The sequence below is a fragment of the Eleutherodactylus coqui genome, chromosome 4, assembly GCF_035609145.1.
Source record: "Eleutherodactylus coqui strain aEleCoq1 chromosome 4, aEleCoq1.hap1, whole genome shotgun sequence".
In the NCBI taxonomy this organism is placed as follows: domain Eukaryota; kingdom Metazoa; phylum Chordata; class Amphibia; order Anura; family Eleutherodactylidae; genus Eleutherodactylus; species Eleutherodactylus coqui.
In genome coordinates this window covers 107,326,325-107,354,130 of record NC_089840.1, presented here as the reverse complement: position 1 = coordinate 107,354,130, position 27,806 = coordinate 107,326,325, and the positions used below count along the sequence as shown (strand labels likewise).

Below are 27,806 nucleotides of genomic sequence, written 5' to 3'. Positions count from 1 at the left end.
TACCGCCGTCTGGAGGTTCCATCACCGATGCGGTGCTGTGCGGTACCATCCAGGGACAGAACTGTTCAGCCGCAGGGATTCCCCGAACAGAACAAGGAACGGAATCCCCAGCGCAAGTATAAAAGAACCCTAAGTTTATTGGAGAGATGTCTAAATTTACCCAAACTGTAGAAACAAAGACACAAAAGTCAATTTACATATTTTTTTAAAAGGCTGATATACAAATATGTTTATAAATATAAAAGGCCCAGAATAGGAAAAAATAAGAAAAATGATTGTTTACTGCAACAAAGTGCTCACAAATGATCACTTCTCAACATCCCCATAATGATGGTCTTTTGTGAAATGGTTGAAATGTAGTGGCTTCCCTTAAAGAGTTCTATACTATAAAGTGAAACTTAATGAATCTCCACTGTTTATGATGATATGATTTGGAGGTCCAAAATGTTATGCTGACTAATATCTTAACATCTTTATACCATTTGGAGCTCCATTTTCTGATATTCTGCTCCATATCTCCTGCGTAAGAATAAATGTAAGACATTACATATAAGTTACCTAATGTTGCCAGTAGAGGGAGCCGACTGCTTATTGTCTTACTAGTGAGCTCTTAAGTGCCCTCTACTGGTGGCTGGAGGTAAACAGAATGTTATCTTTTAGGCCAGGGGTCCCCAACTCCAGTCCTCAGGGACCACCAACAGGTCATGTTTTCAGGATATCCTATGGTAAGAACACCTGTGGCAATGTCTGAGGCACCGACAATAATTACATCACCTGTGCAACACTGAGGAGATCCTGAAAACATGGCCTGTTGGCGGTCCCTGAGGACTGGAGTTGGGGAACACTGTTTTAGGCCACGGCTATTTGGTGGCTTTTAGTCACTACAGGACAAAAATCGCCGTGTAGCCCAGCGACTTTGCACTCTCACGAAGGCCAATGGGGTCACAGTTCAAGCTTGGGTGTTTTTTTTTTGCGAGGTGTGGGTTGTGGCCACGGCAAACTGAAACTCACTCCTTTTGCAGTGTTGTCATCAATGATGAAACTGGACTGCTACTAAGTGGAGACAGATTGTCTTCAGCGATGAATCCAGGTGTAGTTTGGGCACGGACGACGGCTGTGTTCATGTCTGGAGAGTTCGGGGTGAACGCCTGAATCCTGCCTTGCTGTGGAGCACTGCTGGTGTGATGGTCTGGGGGGCCATCGCATATGACAGTTGGTCACTCCAAGTAGTGATACGAGGGACAATGACAGCTCAGCGATATGTTCAGAACATCCTGCAGCCACATGTGTTTCTCTCATGGCGGCTTCAATGTTGAATGGCTGTGGTTGGCTGATGCCGCATGAGTTAGTCAATCACAGCCATTCAATGATGTCATTGAATAGCTGTGATTGGTTTACGCTGCATGAGTTAGCCAAATCACAACATTAGCTTTCTGGAGGCGGGGATTTCAAGCCCCGCTTCCAGAAAGCAATGCTCTGTCGGGGACGAGGAGGGAGCGACAGCCTGCAGCAGCGCCGCAGAACGCCGGGGAAGGCGAGTACTGCTTTTTTTTTTTTTTTGACACTTTTTTTTTGTATACCAGGAGTATAAGACGACCCCCTACTGCAGAGCAGATTTTTCGGGGTTAAAAGGTCGTCTTATATCCTGGAATATACGGTACTTATATCAGCGATACAATCACACAGAAAAAGTTTCATCTGATTCCAACAACTCCTTCTAGATGCTTGATGTTTTTTAAAGTGCTTGTATGTTCTAGCCCCATTACAGTGTCTGATGCTTCTTGTGAGTGTGTATGGTTTAATATAATAGTATTATTCTCTATCCATACATTCATACTTCATACACAAACACATGGGACGTGTGTGCAGCCAGACCGGCGAAAAAATTATTAACCAATTATATTAAAATTGCCTAGGCTTTTGGAAATGCATGATAATGTGATAGAACTTAGCAAGGGAGGAAAAGTTGAAAATATTGTAAAGTAATTGTTTTTTTGCAAGTTCCCTGAATTCTATGTACTACACAGGTCCAGGCTTTCCAGTTTAGTTCCACAGGACAAGAAATCCAGCAGCTTATCCACCAGGTTCTAATGAACTAGGTTTTGCATTCCCATTTTCCAGGTAGCCCTCATAACAGTAGACACGTAGCAGACTTGGATTTTCGGTCTTGAGCATTTTGCCCGGTGTCTGTGGCTTCTTTATTTGGGGGTTCAGTGACTTTGGGATTTTCCTGTTTGCTATTTTGGTTTTCATCTTTGCTTTCTGTACTTCTCGACTTTGACTTTTGATCACCATTTTCATTTGAAGCCACAGCAACATTTCCATTTCCTTGTAAAGACCTCTGACTTGTCGTTGATCTTCTTTTAAAAAGTGATAACTGGAAATGAACATTGATATGAGAAGGAGTCATTTTCTCTGGCATGCCAAGTGTTTGTATATGCAAGGTAGCACATAACCAACAAGGTACGGCTGTATTTACGTGGGCAAGTTTCTTCTGCGAGTTTTCTGCATTGCAAGACACACAGATCTCGCACAAGAATAGTACCCATTGTTTTCAATTGGTCTGTCTACATGTGCGATTTGTCTCTTGCAGCTATGCTGAAAGATAGAAGAATGGCAGCAGGTTTTATTTTCTATGGTTTGAGAGAAAGCTCACCCATTTTTTTATATGTGAGAGTTAAAAAAAATCGCATCGCACTCACAATTGCATGGAAGTCTCATGGAAAGGTGATGCGATTTTTATATTTTATATATTTTATATATTGGCTGCTACTAGAGATGAGCGAGCATACTCGCTAAGGACAATTACTCGATCGAGCATTGTCCTTAGCAAGTATTTCCCCACTCGGAAAAAAAGGTTCGGGGCTGCGGGCCCGGGCGACAGGTGAGTTGCGGCCATGAGCAGGGGGGAACAGGGGGGAGAGAGGGAGAGAGAGATCTCTCCTCAGTTCCTCCCCGCTCTCCCCCGCCGCTCCCCGCCCGCCGTCAGCAGCCAAATCTTTGCTCCCGAGCGGGCAGGTACTCGCTAAGGGCAATGCTCGATCGAGCAATTGCCCTTAGCGAGTATGCTCGCTCATCTCTTGCTGCTACACATCAGTATACTTTTTTCTTAACTGCAAAGAAAAGCGTAGTCTTCTGCACTCTTCTATACCGACATCTAAGCCTTCCGTCAAATGTATGCATAAAGAAACTCCCAATGTATACACAGATGGAAAACTCTAGCACAATGTGAACAGAGGCCAAGTAAATACTTGGTTTATATGGCAGGAAAAAGGCTCTGATCACACTATTGATGATGGCAGAAAACTTGATATTGTAACACTACAGTTTTCCAAAAGATCCAACTGGATACAGATGAACCCCAGTGACTTTAAGGTATTTTTATCCACAAGAATAGCGCTATTATTGCCATCAAAAAGACTAGAAACTTGCAGGAAACTCCTGAAAATAAGGGTTATAGGGAACCGGTCACCTGCCTAGAGCATCATAAAATAACTTACGGTTCTGTTAGGGGAGGTGTCGGGGAGCTCGGTGATGTATTCTTTATACTCGCCCCCTCCTTGGTTCCTGCGATGCCAGCTGCTGCAGTCCATTCGCCACATGAAATACTGACTCTTCTCAGAGTCTTGTGCACACGCTCTATCATACAAGTCTATGGGAGAGCATGTGCACGGCAATCTGAAAAAGAGACAGATTTTCATGTAGTGCACGGCAGGCACCACTGGATCAAAGGAGGGGGCGAGTATAAAGAATACAACACCAAGCTCCCCGACACCTTTCCTAACAGAACCGTTAGTTTCTGGTGCTTTATGGAGGGGACAGGTTTCCTTTAACAAAGCCTGGAGTCAGGACTACAGTGATACGTCCCTTCGCAGGGCAAAGTAGCATGAGCAAATAAACCGGCAGTGAGAGCAGCAGTTTGAGTGTCAGTAACTTGATAACTAAGCTTTTAGCATGTTTCAATTTACCATTACAATTCATAGGGGTTCACTTCACGCCACCAAATATCTTTATGGCAAATTTAGTATGATTGGTGGGGGGGATGTTTGGTCTAACAGTGACACCTTAAACGCTGGCTGTGACTGCCCTTTTGTTTGGTACACTTCTTAATGTAAAATATATGACTCACCCTTCTTGTTTTCTCAAGAAATGTTGTTTTGTCCGAATCATTTTCAGAAGCGTTAACCCCATTTAGTGTTTTTGGTTGTTCAGGTTCTGCAAACAAATCAAAAATGCAATGAATATATCCCAGGCTTTATCTAATATTTTCCCTACCTCCTGACAGCTCAGGTTTAGAACATTGTCCATGAGATTATAGAAACAGACATATTTACCTTCTACAGCATTCAGTCTCCACTGGTATATGCTTAGTAGTGTTAGAACTGAGGTTCCTCACCCAAGCAACCTATAAAATATATCCCTTCTAATGACTAAAGGTGGCCAAACATATTAGATCTAAATTGGCCGAACCAGTAGATTTCAGCAGTCAATCATCTAATGTGTAAGGCAGCCTCTTAACTTTCCCCTGATGCCTCGTCCTTTTGTTCATGATAGATGGCCAATGGCAGACACCTCTGACTGCGGCTTATCTCCCCTCTCTTCATATTCTGAACACATGCATGCTCAATCGTGAACAGCTTTAGTTCTCCCGTGATGTTAGTCTTCTGCTTTCTAAGAAATGACTTGTTCTTGCTTACTAGGAATAATACTTTGACCCTGTACTTCATGAACCACTAATGTATTAAACAATTGCGATGTAATGTTGACATCTGCATCATAGTACAGCAATAACTAAACATTACATACCATTTTCCACTTTGTTGATGGCTGAACTCTCTTCTTGGTTCATTTCTGTGGCCTAACAAAGAACAACATATACATGACTGTGCATCTATATCAAAGTACTAACGACCACTTGTCCGTCAGTCCATGTGTGCTGTGTGAGTTACATGGAGAACCTGACAGCAGCAGTGATGATGTCACCATCACGTAATCAGTTACATATCTTAGCCCCGCCTCCTGATCACATGATTGTGATGTCATCAGAGGTCCTTTATTCTCCTTGTAAATAAGGGATTATGGGTGGACTACATCCTCCACAAACCCCTGCAACTTCAGTTGCTATGGAGTTCTTTTCTCAGAAATCATAAAACCTAGGGAAATTATTTGTATACTGAGGAAAATCTACCTCGCATCTATGTGCATATACTGAGCAGATTCTAACTGACCTCTATGTGCATATACTAGGGAGAATCTACCCCACCTCTATGTGCATATACTGAGGAGAATCTACCTCACCTCTGTGTGCATATACTGAGGAGAATTTAACTGACATCTGTGTGTATATAATGAGAATATACCTCACCTCTGTGTGTATATACTGAAAGGCTGTAAAGTACTTGAGGTAACGGCCATGGACCGCAGGGGTGGAGCATGCCTTTAAGGCTAAGAAGGGGCTGCAACCTCCAGTCTGGGGGTAAATTTGAATAAAAAGGGGCGCTACCTTTAAGGATAAAAATTGAGAAGAGTGGGAGGGGTGGCACATGCTGCAGAGGGACATCGGTACATGCAGTCTGAGGAGAATCTAACGCTCCCCTATGTGTATACATATTTTATTCCTTGGTTGCTCTGAAGTAACCACGACTTCATGAAATTTTAATTGCGAACAACAGGTAAACACCTCTATCAAATTAACTCTGGCAAAGCCGGGTATATCAGCTAGTAAATAATAAAAGTGAAATAATTGTAGCATATGTTCTTTTTGATTGAAAGCAAAGTCCTGTTTATAGTGTTAAGTATTAAACTAGTGTAACTTCTGTAATATATAGGCATCTGATACATAAACACAATGTCAAAGAAAAAAATATCAAGCACCTAGGGGTTGTTAGAATCAAATGAAACTTTCTCTGTGTGATTGTAACGTTAGTGATTACAATATCAGAGCAAATGGGTAATTTATTGTGGAAAACTCAGCACTTGAAGGTAGGCTTCAGTACCCTGTTAGGTTGCCTCTTGCTTGGATACAAGATGTGATACTAAGGGCATGGAAGCTCTAGTACCCTCTGTTATACAGTCTCTAGCTTGGTTACAAGATGTGATATGGGTAGGAATGGAGGCTCTAGTACCTCTGTTGGGCCGCCTCGAGCTTGGATACAAGATGTGATACAGGCGGAGATGGAGGATCCAGTACCCTGTTGAGCTGCCTCTAGCTGATACAAGATCTGATATGGGTGGGCCTGGAAGCCTACGAGTACAGGTTCTGTATGGTGTCCTGCAGCATATCACTGCACATTTGCTGTAACTGAGCAAACTCTTAGGCTGTCAAAGTTGGCATCCAATGACAAGGCAGGCCACGGAAGTGTGACAATGTTGTGGGGACATTCCTGTGTCCCCCTTGTGTGTTCGGCTGAGTATTATCCTGCTAGAAAATGCCGCTTGGCAGCTGCCGTGAGAGAAACACATGTGGCTGCAGGATGCCCTGAACATATCACTGAGCTGTCATTGTTCCTTGTACCACTACTAGAGGTGACCGACTGTCATATGTGATGGCCCCCAGACCATCACACCAGCAGTGAGGGCAGTATGCCACTCCACAGCAAGGCAGGATTTAGGGGCTCACCCCAAAGTCTCCAGCCACGAACACGTCAGTGCTCAAACTAAACCTGGATTCCTCACTCAAGACAATTCGGTTCCAATCCGTAGCAGTCCAGTTTCATCATTGATGAAACCACTGCAAAAGGAGGAGACAGTGGGTGGGTGTCAAAGACAGTAGATGCAATGAGTCCTGTGCAGCCAAATGTCTTTCAGCCAAGCACCTGGAAATTGTTTTGGCAGACACAGGGGTGTAACGATAGTGACATCTGCCTTTGGATGGCTGACAACGAAACAGTTGGAGCTGCTCGTGCTTGTCGGACGATCAGATGATTCTCTCTACTGGTGGTCTGTCATTTGTGTCCTAAGCCCGATCGCCTTGTGTGCATGTCCCCTCACGCATTCCACTGGTACCAACACCTCCTAACAGTCTCTGGTCAGAATGTCCCAGGTGGCAGTAAATTCATAGATACGACCATCCAGCTTCTCACATTCCAATAATGTGGCCCTCGCCAACTCTCTTAACTGGGTGAAATCTCTTGGACTACATCATAGAGGTGTCTAATGGTCAACAAGCTCTACACAAGCAGAAGAAGAGGTCACTACACACAAGGAGCCTCAGAGAGCCTTTCATAGAACAAGGGTGGAACCAGTTTTAGGACCTTTGGTGGTAAGACGGTTCATCTAAATCACACCACAACTCTAACATTTGCATATCTGAGATATAACTACATGCCGAGTTTTGCAGCAAAACGACAACTTCTTCTAGGTGCTACATACATTACCGTATTTTTCGCTTTTTAAGACGCACTTTTTCCCCTTCCAAAGCGGGGGGGGGGGGGGGGGGGAGGAGTTGCTGTGTCTTATAGAGCGAATGTGCAAAAAAATTTGTCCCGATCGCCATTTTTAGCGCGAATTTAACGCACGATTGCGATTTAGTTAGCGCGATTGCGTGTTAAACTCGCGATCGCACGAACAAATGTACGACCAGTCTCCTCCCCACTGCCGCCCATACATATTTGCGATTAGTCGTGAGCGCCGGCGGGTACCTCTGCTGCTCCGCGCCTCCACCAAATGGCTTCCTTCCTCCTGCTGCACAGACGCGCCGCTGTGATATGGAGCGCCGTTTTTTCGGACCTCTGCTGCTCCCTCTGCTCCGTCACCCGACACTAACCCTGCACTGTCCCTGGGTGAGTTCAAATTTTTCCCCCCCTATTTTCCCACTCTAAAACGGGGGAGCCTCCTATAGACCGGTGCGTCTTATAGAACGGAAAATACGGTATATTTTTTGAATGGCACGAGAAATAGATACTGCAGTTTTGACATTTTGAGGAAGTGGTGGTGAAGAGACAAAGTATTAGTTTGTGTGTGTACAACGGAAACTGCTTGTCAATCCAGGTAAACCTTTCAGATTAATCCAACGTGCTTTAAATCCTACCTCTTTTGCAGTCTTCATAGGTTCCTCAGGTTTGCTCTCCTGTGTTTTTGGAGCATTCGTTTCTGTTGCTGGATCATCTTTATTTTCTTCCTCCCCTTCTTCCTCCTCATCTTCTCCATCTTCCTCCTCATCCTCTACTTCATCTTCTTCCTCCTCTTCCTCAGACTCTTCATCATTATTTATGTCCTGCTTCACATAGAAAACAAAACTTTTTCAGACTATTTCATTATTTTACTGCTATTCCAAAAAAGGTGTCTACCTTGCTTTGTAAAACTAGTGAAGTTGGCATTTTGTCTGTATATTTCACTGTAAATATTACATATATTTAATATATGCATAGATTTAATGGAGGTCATTGATAAAGATACTAAATGACACAAAAGGACAGACAATGCGGGATAAAATATGGCTAAAGCTGTAAGCAAAGGCCGATGCTGAACTAACACTTATTTATGACACAGGGCTATATGTAACAGAAAATATTATTTAAAAGGTAACCAGTCAGTCTGGACACACAGTCTGGTCTGCAGGCAGCATGTTATAGAGCAGAAGCAGCTTAGTAGATGGATAGCTTTGTGGGAAAAGTTTCTGTATAAGGGCCCATTCACATGGGTCCTATGCAGTGTATATTCCATGGACATCACACAGCACTATTAATAGCCTATAAGGCTAATCAAATAGCCGATTTCTTGCACAGACCGATGGTCCATGACAAAAAATATATATTGTTGCATATCCTATACACATCCATTTTCATGGGAGAGAATAGGACATACAATATACTGGTTCCATGTAGATCAAACAACACATGGACTGGTGTCCATGTGCTGTCTGATCTGAGTTGCATCCACGTTTCTTGGGTGTAACACATCCAGGGCTGTGTGAATCCAGCCTAACCTGTCATTTATCGATCTAAAACCATGCTAGTTTTGCACTTCAGTGGTCCAATCAGAGACTGATAACATTCCCTGCATCCCTGAGATAGCTGTCAATCACTGGACAGGACCTCCCACTGGACTCTTAAACCTAAAATGAGCAGTGTTTTGGATCAATAAATGACAAGTAGGGAAAAGTTTAAATGAAGAAATACTGCAAACTTTCCACAACTGAACTGGTTGTGCAAGATCAGCAGAATTCTATAGTACCAGCAATGTGGATGAGATTTCATGAAAACAACTGCATCGTTAATAGATTTGTGCTGCGGATTTTAAATCTACAGCCTATAAATTTATGCTGAGGATTTGACCTCTTCAAATGAGGGGGTGAAATCCACGTCAAAAGCCAAATGAAAATGTAACTTCAAGATTTTCACACACATTTTGATAAAAAATCTGCACTAAAATCCATAGGGGATTTTGCAATGTAGAAAATCTGCTAAATGTAAACGTAGCCTTAGGCCTCTCTTACATAGGCGTTTGCCAAAACAGTGCGTTTACTGTGGTTTCAGCAGCATTGGCATGCGTTATGCCAGTGATTTGGCTGTGTTTTCAGCACAGCTGAAAATGCAGCCAAGGAAGCTGGAAAAAAAAAAAAAAAAGCAACACTCACCTAGCAGGCACCATCCAGGTCCCTCCCGCTGCTCTCCCGCGTTCTTGCAGGCTTGCTTGAAGTTGTCAGCGCCGTCAGAGCAATCTCTTGCTGGAGGCGGGTTTTTCAATCCCCGTTACAAGCAAGAGATGCACTGTCAGCGCTGACAACTGCACAGAAGCCTGCAAGAATGCAAGCGAGCAGCGGGAGGGACCCGGACGGCACCTGCTAGGTGTGTATTACTTTTTTTCTTTTCACATAGTATAACTAGGACGTTTAGTGCTGTCAAAAGTGCGGCACCAAGTTGTGCCACGTTTTCGGCAGCACTAAAAACTCTGCCCATTGATTTTAATGGGCGATGCACAGCGTTTAAAAATGCCGAAATGCCCAAAAATAGAACAAGCACCGCTCAAAATTCGAGCAGCTGTCTGCACCTACGTGAGCGGTCCCATTGAAAACAATGGGAGTGTTGTACTGTGTGAGATTTATGCAGAAGCTTTACTCACAAAAATACATTTAGCAATCTACTCAGTCCCTTCTGCTTTTTAAGGGAATTCTGCCTCAAAAACAGTGTCAAAATCAGTTGCAGTTTCTGCATGCGTAATTTGCCCTGCCAATGGGTAAAATTTGCAAGCAGAATTCTAACGCAGAAATACAATTTTCTTTGTTGGAATTCCGCATGCAGATTTACCCATTCACATGGCAAATCCTGCAAGCAGATCTGTGCCTAAAACAGGGGCAGAAAGCTACGAATTTTGACAGTGTTTGAGGCCAAATCACTGTGGAAAATTTCGCTATGTGAACATACCTTAACACTTTATCTGTTTATCAAACAGCATGCTCAATGTAAGACGCTCCCTAAGGGAGAGGGAAGTAAGGGACTTCTTGTATTAGTAAGGTATGCCCAGGACCTTATATGGTGGCCTTATTAATCTGGGCCTATACTACAGTAATAGTTTTTAAGCTGTAAAGATGGGTTTCATCAGCAAGAGCTGTTTTTGAAGTCAGCAGAATAAGTAAGCGCCACTTAATACATACATATGGATGGAGACCTCCTAGAATAGAAAATGAAAAGAAATGAAAAGGACAAAAGAAGATGAAAGTGAAAGAACAAAATCTGAAATGAACAAAAGCGGAATTAGACAGATGCACACAGCAACTATGTTATTAACACTTCCTGTGCTATAGGATGTGCAGTATATTCTTTCCGTGCTGGAAAAAAGGGGACTATGTATAATGCTACTACAGAGACACAATAATAGTTGTTTATTATCCTGCATTGTCCAAGTTTCTATATTAACCTTTCACAAACAGAAAATGTTCATCTGTTAAGGCGTTAAGTTCATTACCTTGCCCTCAATCATATCAAGTGTTAAAAACTATCCATCCTCACCAATGCTAAGACAAAGCACATCAGAAAAATCTAAAGGCCTTGTTCCTATGGTGGTAAAATGATAAAATATTCGGTAGTTTTCCATAAATTTTACAGAGTGAGATAAACATAGTGACCAATAACTGAAAAGGGGCTATATGAATTGGCATGTTGTATCTAATGCAGCTCCATCTCTGTGGAAGCCTCTCTGCTTCTGTCTCCCAACAACAGGAGCCTCCTGTTCCCCCTCCACTCTCCATAGCAAGTAAAGACTATTCTCACTTCCTGCAATCTGTCTTGTGATCTCTGCTATTAGAAATGGACTTCACATGGCAACGAGAAATTGATAGCAAATTAGAAGAGATGATACTTCTGTGGTGCAAATATAATTGGCTATTTGTAGCCCCCCATCTCGTACTAAAACAGCCATTAATATTCAATGTATACATTATAAGGATTGTGTAACTGAGCCTTATAGACTTGTTGGAACCCTTCTACCACCTATAGACAATGGTGGTAGAATTACAAAACAATGGTGGCACTATGCCCAGATATGCCTAGTGCCACAATTATTTTGTAATTCTACCACCATTGTCTATAGAGTTTTGTGATTCTATTGTCTAACTAAACATGCAAATCTATCATCGTCTTAAGACTGAACTATAGCCTAATGGCCCATTTAGACACAACGAGAATCGCTCGGAAATTGCTCAAAGCCATCTTTTGACCGATTCTCATTGTGTCTAAATGTTTTGACATTGTGCAGTTTTCGTGCGTGTTGATCGCTCACTTTAAATTTTTTTTTTTAGTTGAGTGATCAGCTGTTATTAGCACAGCTGGCTGTTATCACAGCTGATAAGATTCTCTGTGCCTGTGTCCTGCTGTGAATTCAAAGCGGGGCACGGGCTGTAAGCGTGCAGAACAATACAGCTGTTTGCTTAAGCAAAACAGCCGTATTGTTCTATTAGCGGCCGCGGCAGTGTCCCGCTCTGGCTGCATAACTATATAGTGGCTACTTAGCTACCATAAGGCATGCAAAGATAATCGCTCAAAACTGTCAAACTGTCGTTTGAGCGACTTTTGAGCAATCATCTGTCAGTGTAAATGGGGCCTTATGTATACTTGAAGCTAAGTGCTGTCATTGTTTTAAGAATCAGTTTTGTTTGTCTGATCTGGTTAATGGTCACTTTGAATTGTGACCTTTTCGGACAAGCAACTCCATGCATTGATATCTGTGATGCAAATACCCAAGCAAGAAATCATACTAAGTATAAAGGACAGTAGAGGGTTTTGGGGAGTTAGAAGAATTTTGGACCTTTGATGGGGAATGCCCTCTCACAGTGTGGTTCCCAAGAGGCCCCCTGTTCTCTGACTTTTAACTGCTGCTTCTCCGGTTAAAATACAAAGCAGATAAGTATACCTAAGGCTCTTGGTGATGCGAGTATTGATGTAACCATTGTTCAAGAATGGTTTACAAAACGTATATGCAATATCACATATTTTTATGTAACTTTGTATTATTTTTAGCATGTATTCATTTGTATTAATAAATTGTGTTGTATCAACCCCCTTGTCCTCCTTTAAAGCCGTATCCGAACTTGTTTTCAAGTTGGCTAAACATATCTCCTAGCTGTCAGCACGTTAGAGTGATTTTTCAGCACAAGATCATCATTTTAGGTTGCACATAAGCACACATTTGTTAAAAAGTTAAAGACCGTTTAAATTAATTGCTCCGATTCTGTTAGAAGACCATTAGAGTGGTCGTAAAATAGTGTTGGCGATACTGCCTGGCTCACTGTCAGATGTCCAGTTTATCCCAAAGTGGTTTAGGAATGTGAAGTTCAGGAATCCACACTGAAATTTCCAAGCTAGTTTATATGAACCTTAATTTGATGCACAAGTCAGTTTGGAAAAGAGTCTTCCCTAAAAGTTGGCCACAAGGCTGAACGCATTTAATTCCGTAGAAAGGCATTGAATGTTGTGGCATTAAAGTGGTATTTCAATGATCACATTTCTTTTTATACATATGTATGGTATGCATAGTACTAGTCAGGTCCCATGCCCAGGACTCATATTTACTAGGATTGCCCAATTCTCTAAATTTTAGGTTGGCAGACACACATGCATATAAAGTCCTGTTTCCTCTTCCCTCACTCATACTGTCAAGAAGTTGAGGTCACTCTGACAAGGGCCATGTCAAAGGTGAGAACCATCACATATATATGACTTTCATACAGCTGAATTTGTGGGCAGCATTTCCTCCATATATTTTTATTCAACTAAAAAACAGGCTTGGATGTTTTTGGAAAAATACATATGGAGGTAACAAAGATCACAAATAGAAGCATATGAAAAGCCCACACATGGATACATGCACACTCAAATCACAACGCATGTGAAAAGATAACAAAGATGACTGAGTTAAATGGGTCGTTCCATTAAATTCAGCTGCCCAGAAAACAGCTGATCGGTGGGGACTCCAAGTAGTGGACCCCTACCCGTTGATCGGTTCTCCAGGCATCTGAATTCAATGGTAACAGCGACTATATTAACAACTTGGGCTGCTACAAAGTGTACAAAAGAGTTTGCTTCATGCTCTGTACACACTGACAGCCACTCAGACAAGTGATGATCAGCAAAGGTCCTGAGCGGCAGACTCCTGGCAATCAACTATCAAAACCTATCCTAAGAATAGGTCATCAATTAAGAGGTGGACCACCCCTTTAAATGCAGATGAGTTGAACAAAACTGATCATCTGTGAAAAAAGATGCAAATAGATATGTTTTTTCAACTAAATATAAGCTTTTAAAGGGGTATTCTGACCTTAGACATTTTTGGCATGTTGACATGTGACATAAATGTCTGACAGATACGTGTATCCATCAATATTGGTGAGCCAGCCACCGAATGCTGCATCAAAGCAGAGACTAAATGAATGACCATCCATCTAGCACACATTTATGGCATAAATGTCTAAAATGGGAATAATTCTTTAGATCTTTATTACTTGGTTTGGTGGCACCCTTAACCCCTTAGTGACCAAGCTTTTTTCCTCCATTTTCGTTTTTTCCTCTCCCTTTTTAAAGAAACGTAACTCCTTTATTTATCCATCGAAGTAGCTGTATGAGGGCTTGTTTTTTGCGGGAAGTGTTGCATTTTTCAATGGTACTATGTAATGTAATATATAATGTACTGAAAACAATTTCTAAGTGGAGAGAAATGGGGGGAAAAAAACGACATTCCGCTATCTTTCGGTGCGTCTTGTTTCTATGGGACACAATTTGCAACTTTATTCTATGGGTCGGTACTACGATACCAAATTTGTATAGGTTTTTTTCCCGGGGGATTTAAAATGCCACTGTCAGATTTGACAGCAGCATTAAAAGGGTTAACAGCCCCGATCGGCCACGCGGCTTGTCATGGCTGTTGCCCGCGGGTGTCAGCTGTAAGAAACAGCTGACACCCACGATCTATGGAGGGAGATAGCAACGCAATTTCTCTCCATACACGTCCTGCAACGGGAGGACGTAAAAACACGATAGGGTGGTCACTAAAGGGTTAAGGATCAGTAGTAGGCGTTTTCATTCACAAAGTATTTTCACACCTCCATACTCCTATAGCCATGACATAGAGGACTGCAAACAATCTTTAGTAATGCAAATGGAGATTTCAGGCTTGCTTGTGGATGGTTGGCTATGGGAGAAAGGCTAGGAAGGCTAAGGCAAGTAGATATTACTCCCAGAAGCAGTTTTGAACAAATTAGGGATTACTGCAATTGAGAACAAATTGAGCACAAGTCCACATACTTTTGGCCGTGTAGTGTTTATATAGTGTTAATATTTCTCAAACTGTCGTTAGGGTACCTGAACATTTGGTGGATTTGCTGTGAATTTTCCCTTGCAGATCTGCCGAAAAATCCACATCTTACATGTACAGTAGATTAGCCAGGAATTTCACCCCATGCAGTGCAAAGTGTGAAATCACCAATGATTTTTAAAATCTAATCTTCTTTGCTGGCATTGTATAATGTTGTGCATCTGCTGTTGGAATTTGTAGCCAATATGCCTCATGCAGGTACCCTTTTTTGTTTCTATTGAAGCCCAATAAAAGATTCCAATTTCATACTTTTAGTTGCTGATACCTTTACTTGGTCATAATTCACAGACATACAAATTTGACTTTGAATTAAATGTTTGTAACAAGCAGACATATAAAAGAAAACAGGATAAAATAAAGAGAAAGCAACAAGATATAAAACACAAGAGAAATATTAGAAATAGGAGGAAACAAAGGCAATCAAAGTGAATACATACAGAGCACCACCAGGACGTTAACTTGCATGTCAACAAGGAAAATGCAGCTATAATGCATCCATGACATGTTTAGAAATAAAATACTGGAGAAGACTCAAATGTTTACTGCTACTTTATAAATAACAATGTGGAACAAAAGTAAAAAAAAAAAATTCCACGGTGCCTGGAATTTTAGACCTTATTCCGGGTATTTTTGTGCCACTGATTCCGAAAATACCATCCATTTTGTTCTAGGAGCTCTAGTTTTTGAGATAGTCCTGATGTCATTAGCTATTGTTGTTACATTTACTTTATTTTCCCGCCAGCATTTGCTTACTATTAGTACATATCTCTACTACTGCACATCAAACTTGATTTGATGAAACAATTTGTAAAGACATTGATGAGAAATGGAACGTGTTTTGGTTGCAAATGTAAAAAATTTCTGCGATGAGCGTGGAAAAGCTAAAAGGTAAATTGGATAGACCACAAATCCGGGAACTCATGAAAGACCAAGGTTCCGAAGATTCAGTGGACAACTTTAAGGCTCGTGCGCGGTCGTTGTTTTGTAGGGTTGTAAAGTTGGGAACTATAAGGCCGTAAACTACGGGGAACTTGTGGAGAATAAGCTCACTTCTGTTTCTGAACACTTGGGTGCAACATAAGTGTCACATTGTAGGACCTGCAGTCATTTTGGATCGAATTCCAGATTGTCTTGGTGATGTAAGTGATGAACAGGGTGAACTATCTCCCCAGGAAATAAGGACCATGGAAGAATGTACCGTTGATGATGGGATACACATATGATGGCGGACTATTGGTGAAACACCGAGAGCAAATGTCCAGGAATATCTCATCACAGGAAATCACAAAAAAAGTAGTTTCATCGACAGCTCAATGAAGAAACTTTTGTTTTATTCAAGTTCTATGCTTCTTGGGATTTATCTTGGTACCTTCAGCTTTTAAATTGGCAGTCGTTACATTATAATACAATATGTGTACATGTATATATTTACATGGACATGTCAAATCTTGATAAGCAGACCTGATGGATAAAAACTAATGTCATTTTCAGAATCTATGACCCCAAAATACCCCACAAAAGGTCTAACTTCTCGGTCACCAAAAATTGTATTCATCAGTGTAATTACATAAACTATAGTAATGAAAAGTAAAAAATAAGGCAAGCAGCACACAACAAAATTAGATGTGATACAAGAAGATCCGATAACATGACATTTAAATGTTTGTTTCACCACAGACAGGCCCTTTAATATGAGAGCCAGTAAGGTGAACAGATAATTGCAGCAAGTCAGGCTTCAGAGACCCTCAACAAGCAGGTGATTTTGTCAGGGGGAGATTCAACCAGCTCTATGTTTCTTCTGCAGTGTGAACAGTTCTCATTTATAGTCACAGAAAGGTGTCTATAATGAGTTAAATGTTCTTGATTTAATTAGGAACAGAACAAAACGGTTTTCCCCAAGCCAGAAGTGGTAAACTGGGTAAGATAACCAATTGTGTCATTTCCCTAACTAAAAAACAAAGTCATGGTTCGTGTTAACACGTTCTTTCACAGTACCAAAAACACTCTATATACTCCTCTTTCAGCCTCTGATAGCGGGTGATAATTCAGCACCTATCAGGAAGGGTTTATGCAAGATTTTAAAAAATGTGTGTCTATTTAGTAAAAGTAAAACATTAAAGTCTTCTGAAACTGAAGTAATGTCAGACACAGACATTTTAAAACTTCAGAAGAAAATTCAAGTATTATTTTAGTGTTAGGTATTGTGGTAAAATGTTATCCCAGAACTGAATGGATTGGTCAGGAGCTTTTAATTTTGTAAAACCTTCAGATTTTTTCGATGGTAATTCTTTAAGCTTTTTTTTCTTAACATTTTTAACATTCTTTTTCTGCTTTTCAGTTTCTTTGTCAGATTTCTTTGATGTAAACTTTTTCCCCACGATTTTCTGTTCCTCCTTTTTATTCTTCTTACTTTTTTCTTCTTTTGCTTTTTTTCTACTTTCTTGCTCCTCCTCTTCTTCTTCATTTTCCTCCTCCTCCCCTTCATCCTCTCCCTCTTCTTCTTCCTCCTCCTCCCCTTCATCCTCTCCCTCTTCTTCCTCCTCCCCCTCTTCTTCTTCCTCCTCTCCCTCTTCTTCTTCCTCCTCCCCTTCTTCTTCTTCCTCCTCCCCTTCCTCCTCTCCCTCTTCTTCTTCTTCCTCCCCTTCATCCTCTCCCTCTTCTTCCTCCCCTTCATCCTCTCCCTCTTCTTCCTCCCCTTCATCCTCTCCCTCTTCTTCTTCTTCCTCCCCTTCATCCTCTCCCTCCTCCTCCTCTGCCCCTTCATCATCATCGTCTTCCTCCTCATCCTCCTCCTCTCCCCCCTCTCCGTCCTCTTGCTCTCCCTCCTCTTCGTCCTCTTCATCCTCTTCCTCCTCCTCTCCCCCCTCTTCATCCGCTTCCTCCTCCTCTTCCCCCTCTTCATCCGCTTCCTCCTCCTCTTCCCCCTCTTCCTCCGCTTCCCCCTCTTCATCTTCCCCCTCTTCCTCTTCCCCCTCTTCCTCTTCCCCCTCTTCATCCTCTTCCTCTTCCCCCTCTTCATCCTCTTCCTCTTCCTCCCCTTCCTCTTCTCCCCCCTCTTCATCCTCTTCCTCTTCCCCCTCTTCCTCCCCTTCCTCTTCTCCCCCCTCTTCATCCTCCTCTCCCCCCTCTTCATCCTCCTCCTCTCCGCCCTCTTCCTCCCCTTCCTGTCCATCTTGCTCCTTTCCCTCACTTTCCTCCTCATTGCCTTCTTCACTTTCCCCATTCTCCCTTACTTCTTCACACTCCTCTTCACCCTTTACTTCTTCATTGCCTTCATCTTCACACTCATCCTCTCCTTGTTCTTCACCATTTCTATCAAGTCTTTCAACTTCCTCATTTTGAGATTCTACCTTTTCTGATTCATCATTGGTTTCTTCCTCTTCATCCTCTTCTGATTTTTCTACATCATCATCTTTCTCTTCTTTCCCAGCTTCCTCATCATCTTCCTCTTTCAATTGCTTTGTAACGAAATCTTTTAATTCAGACACTACATCTTCCTCCATGTTACTACTTGCTCCAGAACTATCTTTGGCCCTTTTCCTACTTTTATTTTCTGGCAAGGCAAAGGCTTCCACACTTTCTTTTTGCTTAACCACAAGTATTTTACTTTCTTTTTTTTCCATAAAATATTTATGTTTTGCTTGCTCTTCTAAACCCTCAGTACTACCAGAACTATGTCCATCCTTAAAAGATTTAACATTTTTGCCATCATTATATTTCAACCCTTTCTCTATATGATGGCTGGCATTGAGTGCACTATTTAGATTAGTGACTACACCGACACCTTTTCTGAATTTCTTTCCTGCTAAATTATCTGAACTGGATGAGGAGTATAAAGTGTGACTAGGCTTATTTGCAGAACAACTGCCATCTCTACTGCTCACCGTCTTTAACCCTCTAACAGCTTCATGGCTTTTGACACGGATAATCTGGGGACGTTTACTGTGTGGTTTCTTAATCTGAGAGGTGGCTGTCTTCTGTGACTCACTGGCTTCCAAAGAGGTGACACCAGATTTAACCTGGATTAGCGCTGCTTGGCTGTCTTTAGGTATTTGCTTTTCTTGTCTTCTGCTCTTAGCCCTAGAAATTACCTTATCTGGCTTGGCATCTCTAGCAATATTCATCTGTTCTTGACTAGCAACAAATCTAGATTTTCCAGACTCAGATGCCTTTTGAAATTTGGCCTGCATGTACTTTTTAACCACCTCTGCTTGGGCATCTACACTAGTAGTTCCTGATTCATCACTATTAGAATTGAATGAATTATATTTTAAGGAGAGTGATGAAAGTTGAGATTTGCTCCTTTCCTTCATTTGCTTCAACTCAACCTTACCATCACCTTTCAGTTCCACATTTTTAATATTCTTCTATTCCACCGAGAGGCAACACAATGAAGAAGAAAAATGGAAAGAATAAGAACAGATGAAATGGAATGCATGAGAAAGCAAAAAAAAGCTAACCAAGATGTCAAAGGAGTACTATAACTACAACAAAATGGTGCCCTGCAGGCTGGAATTGGGAAGGAGTACAAATCGCACATAAACAATCTTTCCCGATTCCAGCCTCTGGGGCATCATCTCATCACAGTATAGGACTGCTATAAAAAAAAACAAAAAAAAAAAAAACACAAAAACAGATCAAGAGACAGAAAAGATGGAGATGAAAAGCAATACATTTCATCATACAAATTATAGCGCAAACTGTTTTTTACCATACCCTAATGGATGTCCCAGAACTGAAAACAATAGATCAACAAAATACATTCCATGAGCTGTACAAAAGCTAGATAATGCCTTCAATAAAGAAGCAGAAACAGTAGATGGCAAATTATTTCATTATGTAATGTCTTCCAATATATATTGACAGAATAGTTTAACTGCCTGCATATGTGAGCATTCAAAAAAAGACGATTCTCCTTATAACATAGCCCTAAATCACTTATCAAACCGTCTTTGAACACTGACTGCCATCATTAATTCCCTGCAACATTTCCACTCAAACTGTTAGATGGTCATTATACCAGTAGTTTTATACTATACAATTAGCCCTAGTATTTTTAAAAGGGTTTTCCGGATGTCATGGGGAAGTTTATAGAGTATCTATATTTCTCCTGTAGCTCCAAGTCAATAGGTGACCATGTAATACATGATTGTGACAAGTTTTCGGGAGCTGTTGTTTGCAACCCCTCTGCTAATAGAGTAGGAGCCTTTCCAACCTTATTACACCCATGCACTAACAAACATATTGTTAGGTTGTGCTTCTGGGACCTGTAGACCTATGGGTTCTAGGAGCACATTTAAACAGGTGTGGCATGATTGAGCTGGCTGGGTGTGGTGTTCTCTTGCTAGCCAATCGCCACCAGTCTGTTTGCATATAAATATCCGCCCTCTGCCTGGAAGGACTTGGTTTCCTCATTCCCCTTTGTATTTGCAGTAATGTTTGTTGCTCTGTAGGTGTGAGCTGGTTGCCAGATATATGGTGTGTTCTGTTGTGTTTGGGTTCCAGGCTGAGTAGGTGTGAACTGTGTCCTGTCCTCCTGAATCTTGTCTAGGCTGGTGTGGCTGTTCGGGGCGATCACCCTGCTTGCAGGCGGGGTTCTAGGGAAATGTCTTGATAGTGTAGGGACCCGCAAAACAACGAGGAGCCTTGTAGTGGCTTGCGGGCTTAAGTATTTTGGCCAATATACAAACCAATACCTCGTACTTTTATAGCTATAACCTCTGCTTATACGTGCAGGGATGTTTGGTGAGTGTTGTCAGTCTCTCGTTTGTGTTTGTCTGTGTGTAACCTGCGTCTAGCCACCAGTATTTCTAGTTTCCACAGTCGTTCTGGCTGCCCCCGATTTGGTTCCTGTGGGCAGTCCAGGACGAACATAGCACATATAGTCAGGGTCTGTCCTCTAAAGACTTTGATTTTCTTTACATTATATTTTTTTCATCATTTCCCTTTTATTGTATGTGAACACAAAGTAATCATATCTGTATGATTTTCTTGCTTGAAGTCTACCCAAAATCTTTAGCCTTTATAAGACTACAAGCATTGTCACTTATAATCCAGTATGAACATCAAGAAGGATCCATTTATTAAAAACAAATTAGGGTTACATTTTTTTCATCAGATCGCTATATATGGCATACCGACGGTATACACCATGAATATCTGATAGGTGGGACTCCCCTACCACCCCTAAGTGAGTGTACTTGGCTCTTTCCATATATCCCCAATTGACTATAGGGGCGAGTGGCTACATATGTATGGCCAGCTCTCCCCCAGGAATTACATGACAGTGCTGTTAGTGAAATGAATAGGACTTCATGTTCTATCATATCCATGCCCATCTTCCTTTTTTCATTATATTCATTTGTCCTCTTTCTTGAGGATTTATAGATATTAAAATAGTTACTCAAAAAGCCTTGTGTGAATAACCGGGGCCAGAGCTGCAGGAGACCGCTATGTAGCATTTAGACTGGCTGTCTGTTTGAGCTGACATGTTCATAGCTATTCACAGGTGTTCCAAAATATTCTCTCTAAACAACTTATCGTTTAGAATTACTGTATTTTTGTGTTCTGAGAAACTAATCTACTGTGCCTGTGCTGCATTTGTTTGGCATATTAGATGTAAAATTCTTTATTTTGCATATTCATACTGTGTTTATGTTTTATCGACCAATGGTGATAAATGAATTATAATAAATTTGAATTATTGTATGTTATTGCATGTGCCTCTATAAAAACTGCTGCCTGTCAATCAATAAACAGATCACTTAGCGTGATCAAAGTTCTGTTGTGGTTGGAAAGCTATTTCCAGAGCTTGGCCGATCCTCTAACTGAATTTGGACGCCAAAAGCATATTGTATAGCAAATGGACATTGTTATTGCAAACAAAACCATCATGGGAAATCTCATATTATTAGATCATAACGGAACAAGTAATACTCAATAATACTTCTATATAAAATGCCAAACTAAAGTAACACATTTCATCTGTTCACACAGTGTAACTATGAATTATTACAACTTTTACACATCCAACAGGTTTACATAACAATTAGCCTGTATAAATAGAAAATGTATTTGCTTTGATTGATGATAGTTTGTAACATTAAAAAAGTAATTCTCTTTCGAAGAAGGATCCCACTTACCTTCCTTTTCTGAACTGGCGAGAAAGACTTGTTACCCTGGTTCATGCTCACTGCATGTGTCTAAAAATGAAATCACATCATGAAAACATGCTAACAATTATTAATGCTGCATTTTTCTAGAGAACAATTCTTAACTTTTTAAAAACAAACTTCTAATCTATATCTTCTAATATCTGTATAAAACATAGAATTTTAGTATAGGACATTCTTTAGTTGTTTACAGAGTTGCAATTGACTACAATATATTTACCAGATACACTACACTTCTAGACATATAGCTTCATAGGCAGCAGTTAAATATCCTACTTGCTAACCAAGTAAAATTGATGCAATAGATAATAAAAAGCTGATGTCCCAATATGGCCCCTTGCACATGGGTAGAAATTCCATGGCGGGATTTCCCGCAGAATTGCCGCCAGTGCCCACTGCCATAGGATTGCATTATGCAATCCTACGCACACAGCCGCGAATTGTTGGCATGAAAACACGCGCAGAAAACAAATCGCGGTATGTCCTATTTCTGTGCGGGTCTCGCAGAGGCCCACACAGAAACGTCAGTAGTGACGGGCCGGCTCTGCTCTACTCATGCACTAGCACACTGCAGAGATGGAAGACGCCAGGAGCGGGAGAGCCGCAGGTCTCTGCAGGGGCACGTGTCCGCATCCCGCTGCGAGAGTTCTGACCAACCGTCTGCAGGCAGCCTAAGAAAACATATAAAAGGAATACACGCACACACAAAACAAAAAAAATCATACATTTTATACTAAAGGAAAGTCTGCTTTGCATGAGAAAGTTTACCATTCCTCTGCTTTATTTATTTGCTATGAATTAGATCCTTTCCATGTGTGACTATAAAAGGTTATTTCCATTTCACAAAGTGATGGCATATCACTAAGAGATTCTATCGTTTTATGATTGTTGGGAGTCTGACCTCCGAAACTCCCAACAATCCTGATTCAGCTCTATCCCCCTTTTACAGTCTGTCCCTGCATGTGAAGAGCCAGCAGCCCGCTGTGCAGTGAAATGCAGCAAAACTTTAACCCCTTAGTGACCAAGCCTGTTTGTGCCTTAATAACCAGGCCAAATTTTGGAAATCTGATAGGTGTCACTTTAAGGCTGACTGTCTACGGGCGAGTTGTCATTGCGAGATCCGCGGCGATAAATCGCACGCAGAGCTCACATGACACGCTTTCCATAGGAGAACTATGGAAAGCGCAGCCCAACGTCCATGAGCGGAGAATCATAGTGATTCTCCGCTTGTGTGATTAAAATCGTGGCATGCTGCGATTTGCCATGATTAGATAGGCTCATCGCAGAGACCTGTCAGTACTCCCCCCTCCTTCCTCACGATGGAATATCGCTAGCGATATTCCATCCCGGTCGTGGACAGGCTGCCTAACATGGAATAATACCATAAAGGTTTTGCATATCCAAGTGATTCTGACATCGTTTTTTCGCCACATATTGTACTTCATTTAGGCGGTAAAAATAGACCGATAGAATTTATGTATATTTACTAAAAGCGTTAAATTTGGGGAGATTTTGAAAAAAAAAATTGTCATTTTTTCCACATTTCCAACTGCAATATCTCAAATATGTGTAAACATAATCTAGAAATTTTTGATGAGAAATATATTTCCATCTGTTCACTTTATTCTGGATGCACATTAAAAAACCTTTTCCACTTTTTTTTCACCATTTAGGAGACGTACAAATTTAACATTAATTATTAACATTTTGAGGAACACTTTATTTTCCTGCACCAAGCCAAGATTACAAAGGCTCATAGGTGTCAGAATGATAGATACCCCCACAAATGACCCCATTTTAAAAACTACACCTCTTAATATATTCACTGAGGGGTGTCAGGAGTATTTTGACCCCACAGTTTCTTTTCAGGAATTAATGCAATTTAGAGGAGAAAAAAAAAATTTCATAATTTTGCAAACATGTCATTTTAAAGACAGGATTTTTTTCTATAGTGCACATGAAAATGAGGATTTACACCCCAAAATGGATACCTCCGTTTGTCCCATGTTCAGAAACATACCCATTGTGGCCCTAATCTTCTGTCCGTATGCACAACGAGGCACAAATCGAAAAGGAGCTTTTCAAAATAGAAATTTTGATTGAAGGCGTTTTAGGCTCCATTGCTCACTTGTAGAGCCCTTGAGCGGCCAAAATGACCCCCACAAATGTCCCATTTTAGAAACTAGATCCCTTAACGAATTTATCTAGGGGTGTATGCGTATTTTGACCCCACAGTTTTTAAATGAATTGAAGCAAAGCAGATGGAAAAAAATTACGAATTTCATTTTTTGTGCCATTTCAAATTTTTTTTTTGTACAGCACGCATATGAATGAAGACTTTCACCCCAAAATGGATACCCCTGTTTGTCCTGTGTTCAGAGACATACCCATTGTGGCCCTAATCTTATGTCTGGATGCAAAACAGGGCCGAAACCGAGCAGAGCATCAAACCGTACCTGACTTAACTTTTACGTGATCGTCATTATAAATTGGACAACGGTAATCACGTGACTGCAGACCGCTCACCACCACCCTCAGTCACTGCTCCAGGCTCTCTGCTACCTTTAGCAGCCAGGAGCAAGGAGACTTTAAATTTCCCGGGCCCTCCCCAGCTTTTGCTATTTTGGACACGGATAAGGATCCCGTTGGGGGACATCGCCGCAGGCCTTAGGTAAGTAATTTCACCTCCCCTCACAGTTTGGATCTATGACAGGGAGGTGAAACTTTAGATTTTTTTAACTTTTCCATGATCACTGTTATCCATTAAGTAACGGCGATCACGTGACCAATAACCGCGTACTGCGGCCCCCCGTAAGATCTCTAGGCTCTCGGCTACATTTAGTAGCCAGGGGTGGGGAGATTTTAAATTACCCCGGCAATCTGTGGCTTTTGCACATGCGTCTGCCATTTTAGGGGCCTCAGGTACCTAATTTCATCTCCCGTGATGGATATTATCCATGAGGGGAGATGGAACAAACATTTTTTTTTTTTAAACTTTTACATGATTGCTGTTATTCATTCGAAAGCAGCGATCATGTGACCGCATACAGCGGCTCCTGGTGACAGCCCTCTGGTACTCATACTAGCCGGGAGCAGGGAATTTTTTAATTTCCCAGCCCTCTGCGCGTGTGCGTGACGTAATGACGACTAGTGCGCATGTGCAGATGCCGGCGTCAGGTCCTGCAGGACCAGAAAGTCGGGTGACATCGCGGAGGACGGGGGTGAGTATCCTCAGCATCCCTTACGGATCCGATCCATATGGGAAGCTGTGTTGACTTTAATGCAATTGTGTGACCGGGGTGGGGTGTCCCGTGGCTCAAGATGACAGCTCCAGGATGTCGGCTACCTCAAGTAACCGACAGCATACAGCTGTCACGTTCAGAGCCTGCAGGGTTTTAATCCCCAGAGAAAGCATGTTTTTATGCCCTCTGGGATTAAAGCCCAGCAGGCCAGGAAGTAAAAACACTATGAGGTGGTCACCAAGGGGTTATACAACTGAATGGAACCGCACTACAGTTCTCCTGTGGAGTGGGTGGCTGCGGCGCTTTGGTGCAGGAAAAAGAATCACCAAAAGGGCAGTAGTGCTGAATCAGTACTGTGGCCCCTTCATTCACAGGATCAGTCAGGGTCTGAGAGGTCAGACCCCACTAATCATGCTATATCCTAGTGATAATCAGGTTACATTGCAAGATGGGAATATCTCTTTAGAATATATGTATTGTGACTATCAAGAATTGTGCAAATTATATGTAAGTTAAAGGAAAACTCTCAGCTACTTTAACCCTATAAACAAAGCTTATGAGGTGGAAGTAGCTGATCCACTGAGTCCGGGAACACAAGTTTTATAAATTAAATGAAGAATCAACTATCAAAAAAAAAGGTTTTTAATTATGACAATTTGGAATTGGTCGTCTCTTCAGTTTGTCTCTACTACTTATATTTGCAGGCTCAATAATGGTCCTTTTACACGGGACGAGCTGTCGGGCAGCTTGTCCCAGTGATGCTCCCTCACAGTGCTGTTACAAAGGAGTGAGTATCGTTGGCATCGTTCACAGCACTGCCTGAATGAAGGCTGAGAGGACAGGAAATGTTCTCCCTCCATCCGCCTCCATTTGCCTGTATGCAGAAACTGAACGACTGAACAATTCTTGACTAGTCTTTGCATGCGTTTACACGGGACAATGATCGTATAAATTCCCGCTGAAACTTGACAAAAATTCTGAACAATAATTGTCCCGTGTAAAAGGGCACTTAAGAGCAGGGTAGAGATAGATGACAATGTGAGGATCACTAGAGGATCAAAGTACACAGGGTTTGCCTGCAGGCTATTAGGGTACTTTTACACGGGACAACTGTCAGTCGCCCAACAGTCGTTCCAACAATTACGACTCCATCAATGATCGCTCACTGAGTGGAGCTGGAGTGCAACGGAGATCACTTCCGGCCGCCCACCTCCATTCAGAGTAAACACACCGTCGTTCCCAGATAAACGACTGTTTACACGGGCCGACAGTCACTTGGATTTTAGGTGACCTGAAAACCACGTGACTCCGGCAAGTGAGCGATTCTTACTCACTTGCCCGGTCGGGTCTTGTGTTTACATGTCAGTTGCCTGTAATCACTCTTTTGACCAAGGAGACACATAGGAGCACTAGATACAAAATAGACAGGAGATTTTCAATCAATACTATTTGCATCCTTTCTTCATGTTTCGTTTTAGATGTATTGGAACTACATAACACAATTGTTTGTAAAGATGAGGTATTCTTCATGAAAGGCCACCCTCAAATACCACCGTTATGTAGCTACAAAAATGTTGTGCATAAGAGGGCGCATGGTGCATACAGTTATACATGTTCTAAGCTCCCTCTAGTGGTGGCTACAGTCAGCTAGAATTTTAGAGTTTAACTATCTATTCAGAGAATCTGGAACTCTGAATCACAAAGTAGAGCTCCAATCACCATAAAGTTGCATTAAAAAATTTATCAGCACATTATGAATCTACTGTAAAAATCAAAAGTCCATCCACCCATATATATGGCTAATTATGTAAAAACACATCTCATTTTTTACTCTCACTTCATTAAAACTCTTCTTACCATGTTTAAAATGTCTGTGGTGCCCCCAAAACTTTGCTGGCTCACTCTGTCAGATTCGTCATCTGCAGAAAAGCTTTTCACTAGATCACTGCTGTGCTTCTCATCTGTAACATAAGTACTTTAATATGCAAGCTCAATACAAGGCACAAAACTCAAGCAAACTGAAACACAAAAAGATCAGAAGGATAATAAGTTATGGTAAACCTGCTAAAACAGGTATCAAAGGCAAAAATAGTTATACATTGGAATGCTTTATTTAAAAAAAACACAAAAATTAAGAAACAGGTCACAAGGTTTGCTTGAAGGCCTTTTAGGTGAGGAGCAACAACCTTTAGTCACACACCGCTATTAATTGGCATTGATTTCAAAGTATTGTAGCCTGCAGCCTTTACCGCTCACTAGAAAAATAAGCATACCCTTTAGAAGTGTTAAGGAAATACAGTATCCCTAATACTGTAAGCAATTATAGAGTATATACTATGCTGCGGAGATGTTTTTATAATGTTTTATTTTCTGAAGCTAGCTGAAGTTACCCATATTTTTAAAAAGCACTATGATATTAGTTGGCAGGCAAGCCCTTTAACTCTTTCCAATCCACTGTCTTACATCTTCCTATATTCTGAGTGAAGCTTGTACAGCTCCAATGTCAGAAGACGTCCGACAGGGTAGTCTTACCATCTATTGCCAGCTACTCCGCTGTCAGAGCCTCTCTGGCACACACACACTGGCT

At 41.5% G+C, this 27,806-nt stretch overlaps 2 protein-coding genes across 3 annotated transcripts in view; both read right to left on the bottom strand.

The window, feature by feature from the left end:
- Positions 1 to 853: 853 nt before the first annotated feature.
- RPGR (retinitis pigmentosa GTPase regulator) overlaps positions 854 to 27,806 on the bottom strand; it is a 73,336-nt gene continuing 46,383 nt past the window's right edge. Inside the window, exons 12-17 of one of the 2 annotated variants that reach the window (XM_066599949.1) lie at positions 27,077 to 27,180; positions 21,948 to 22,007; positions 8,030 to 8,218; positions 4,807 to 4,858; positions 4,130 to 4,215; positions 854 to 2,377 (exon numbers count right to left, since the gene is read on the bottom strand). In XM_066599949.1, the coding sequence (XP_066456046.1) occupies positions 2,129 to 2,377; positions 4,130 to 4,215; positions 4,807 to 4,858; positions 8,030 to 8,218; positions 21,948 to 22,007; positions 27,077 to 27,180 (740 nt within the window). In that variant the 3' untranslated portion in view covers positions 854 to 2,128. The remainder of the gene's footprint in view (positions 2,378 to 4,129; positions 4,216 to 4,806; positions 4,859 to 8,029; positions 8,219 to 21,947; positions 22,008 to 27,076; positions 27,181 to 27,806) is intronic. The other variant, XM_066599950.1, reaches the window with a different exon arrangement.
- On the bottom strand, positions 15,117 to 19,407 carry LOC136625610 (high mobility group nucleosome-binding domain-containing protein 5-like). Its single transcript, XM_066599951.1, has one exon. It carries the CDS (start codon positions 19,116 to 19,118, stop codon positions 16,989 to 16,991), a length of 2,130 nt encoding a protein of 709 aa, XP_066456048.1. The 5' UTR covers positions 19,119 to 19,407; the 3' UTR covers positions 15,117 to 16,988.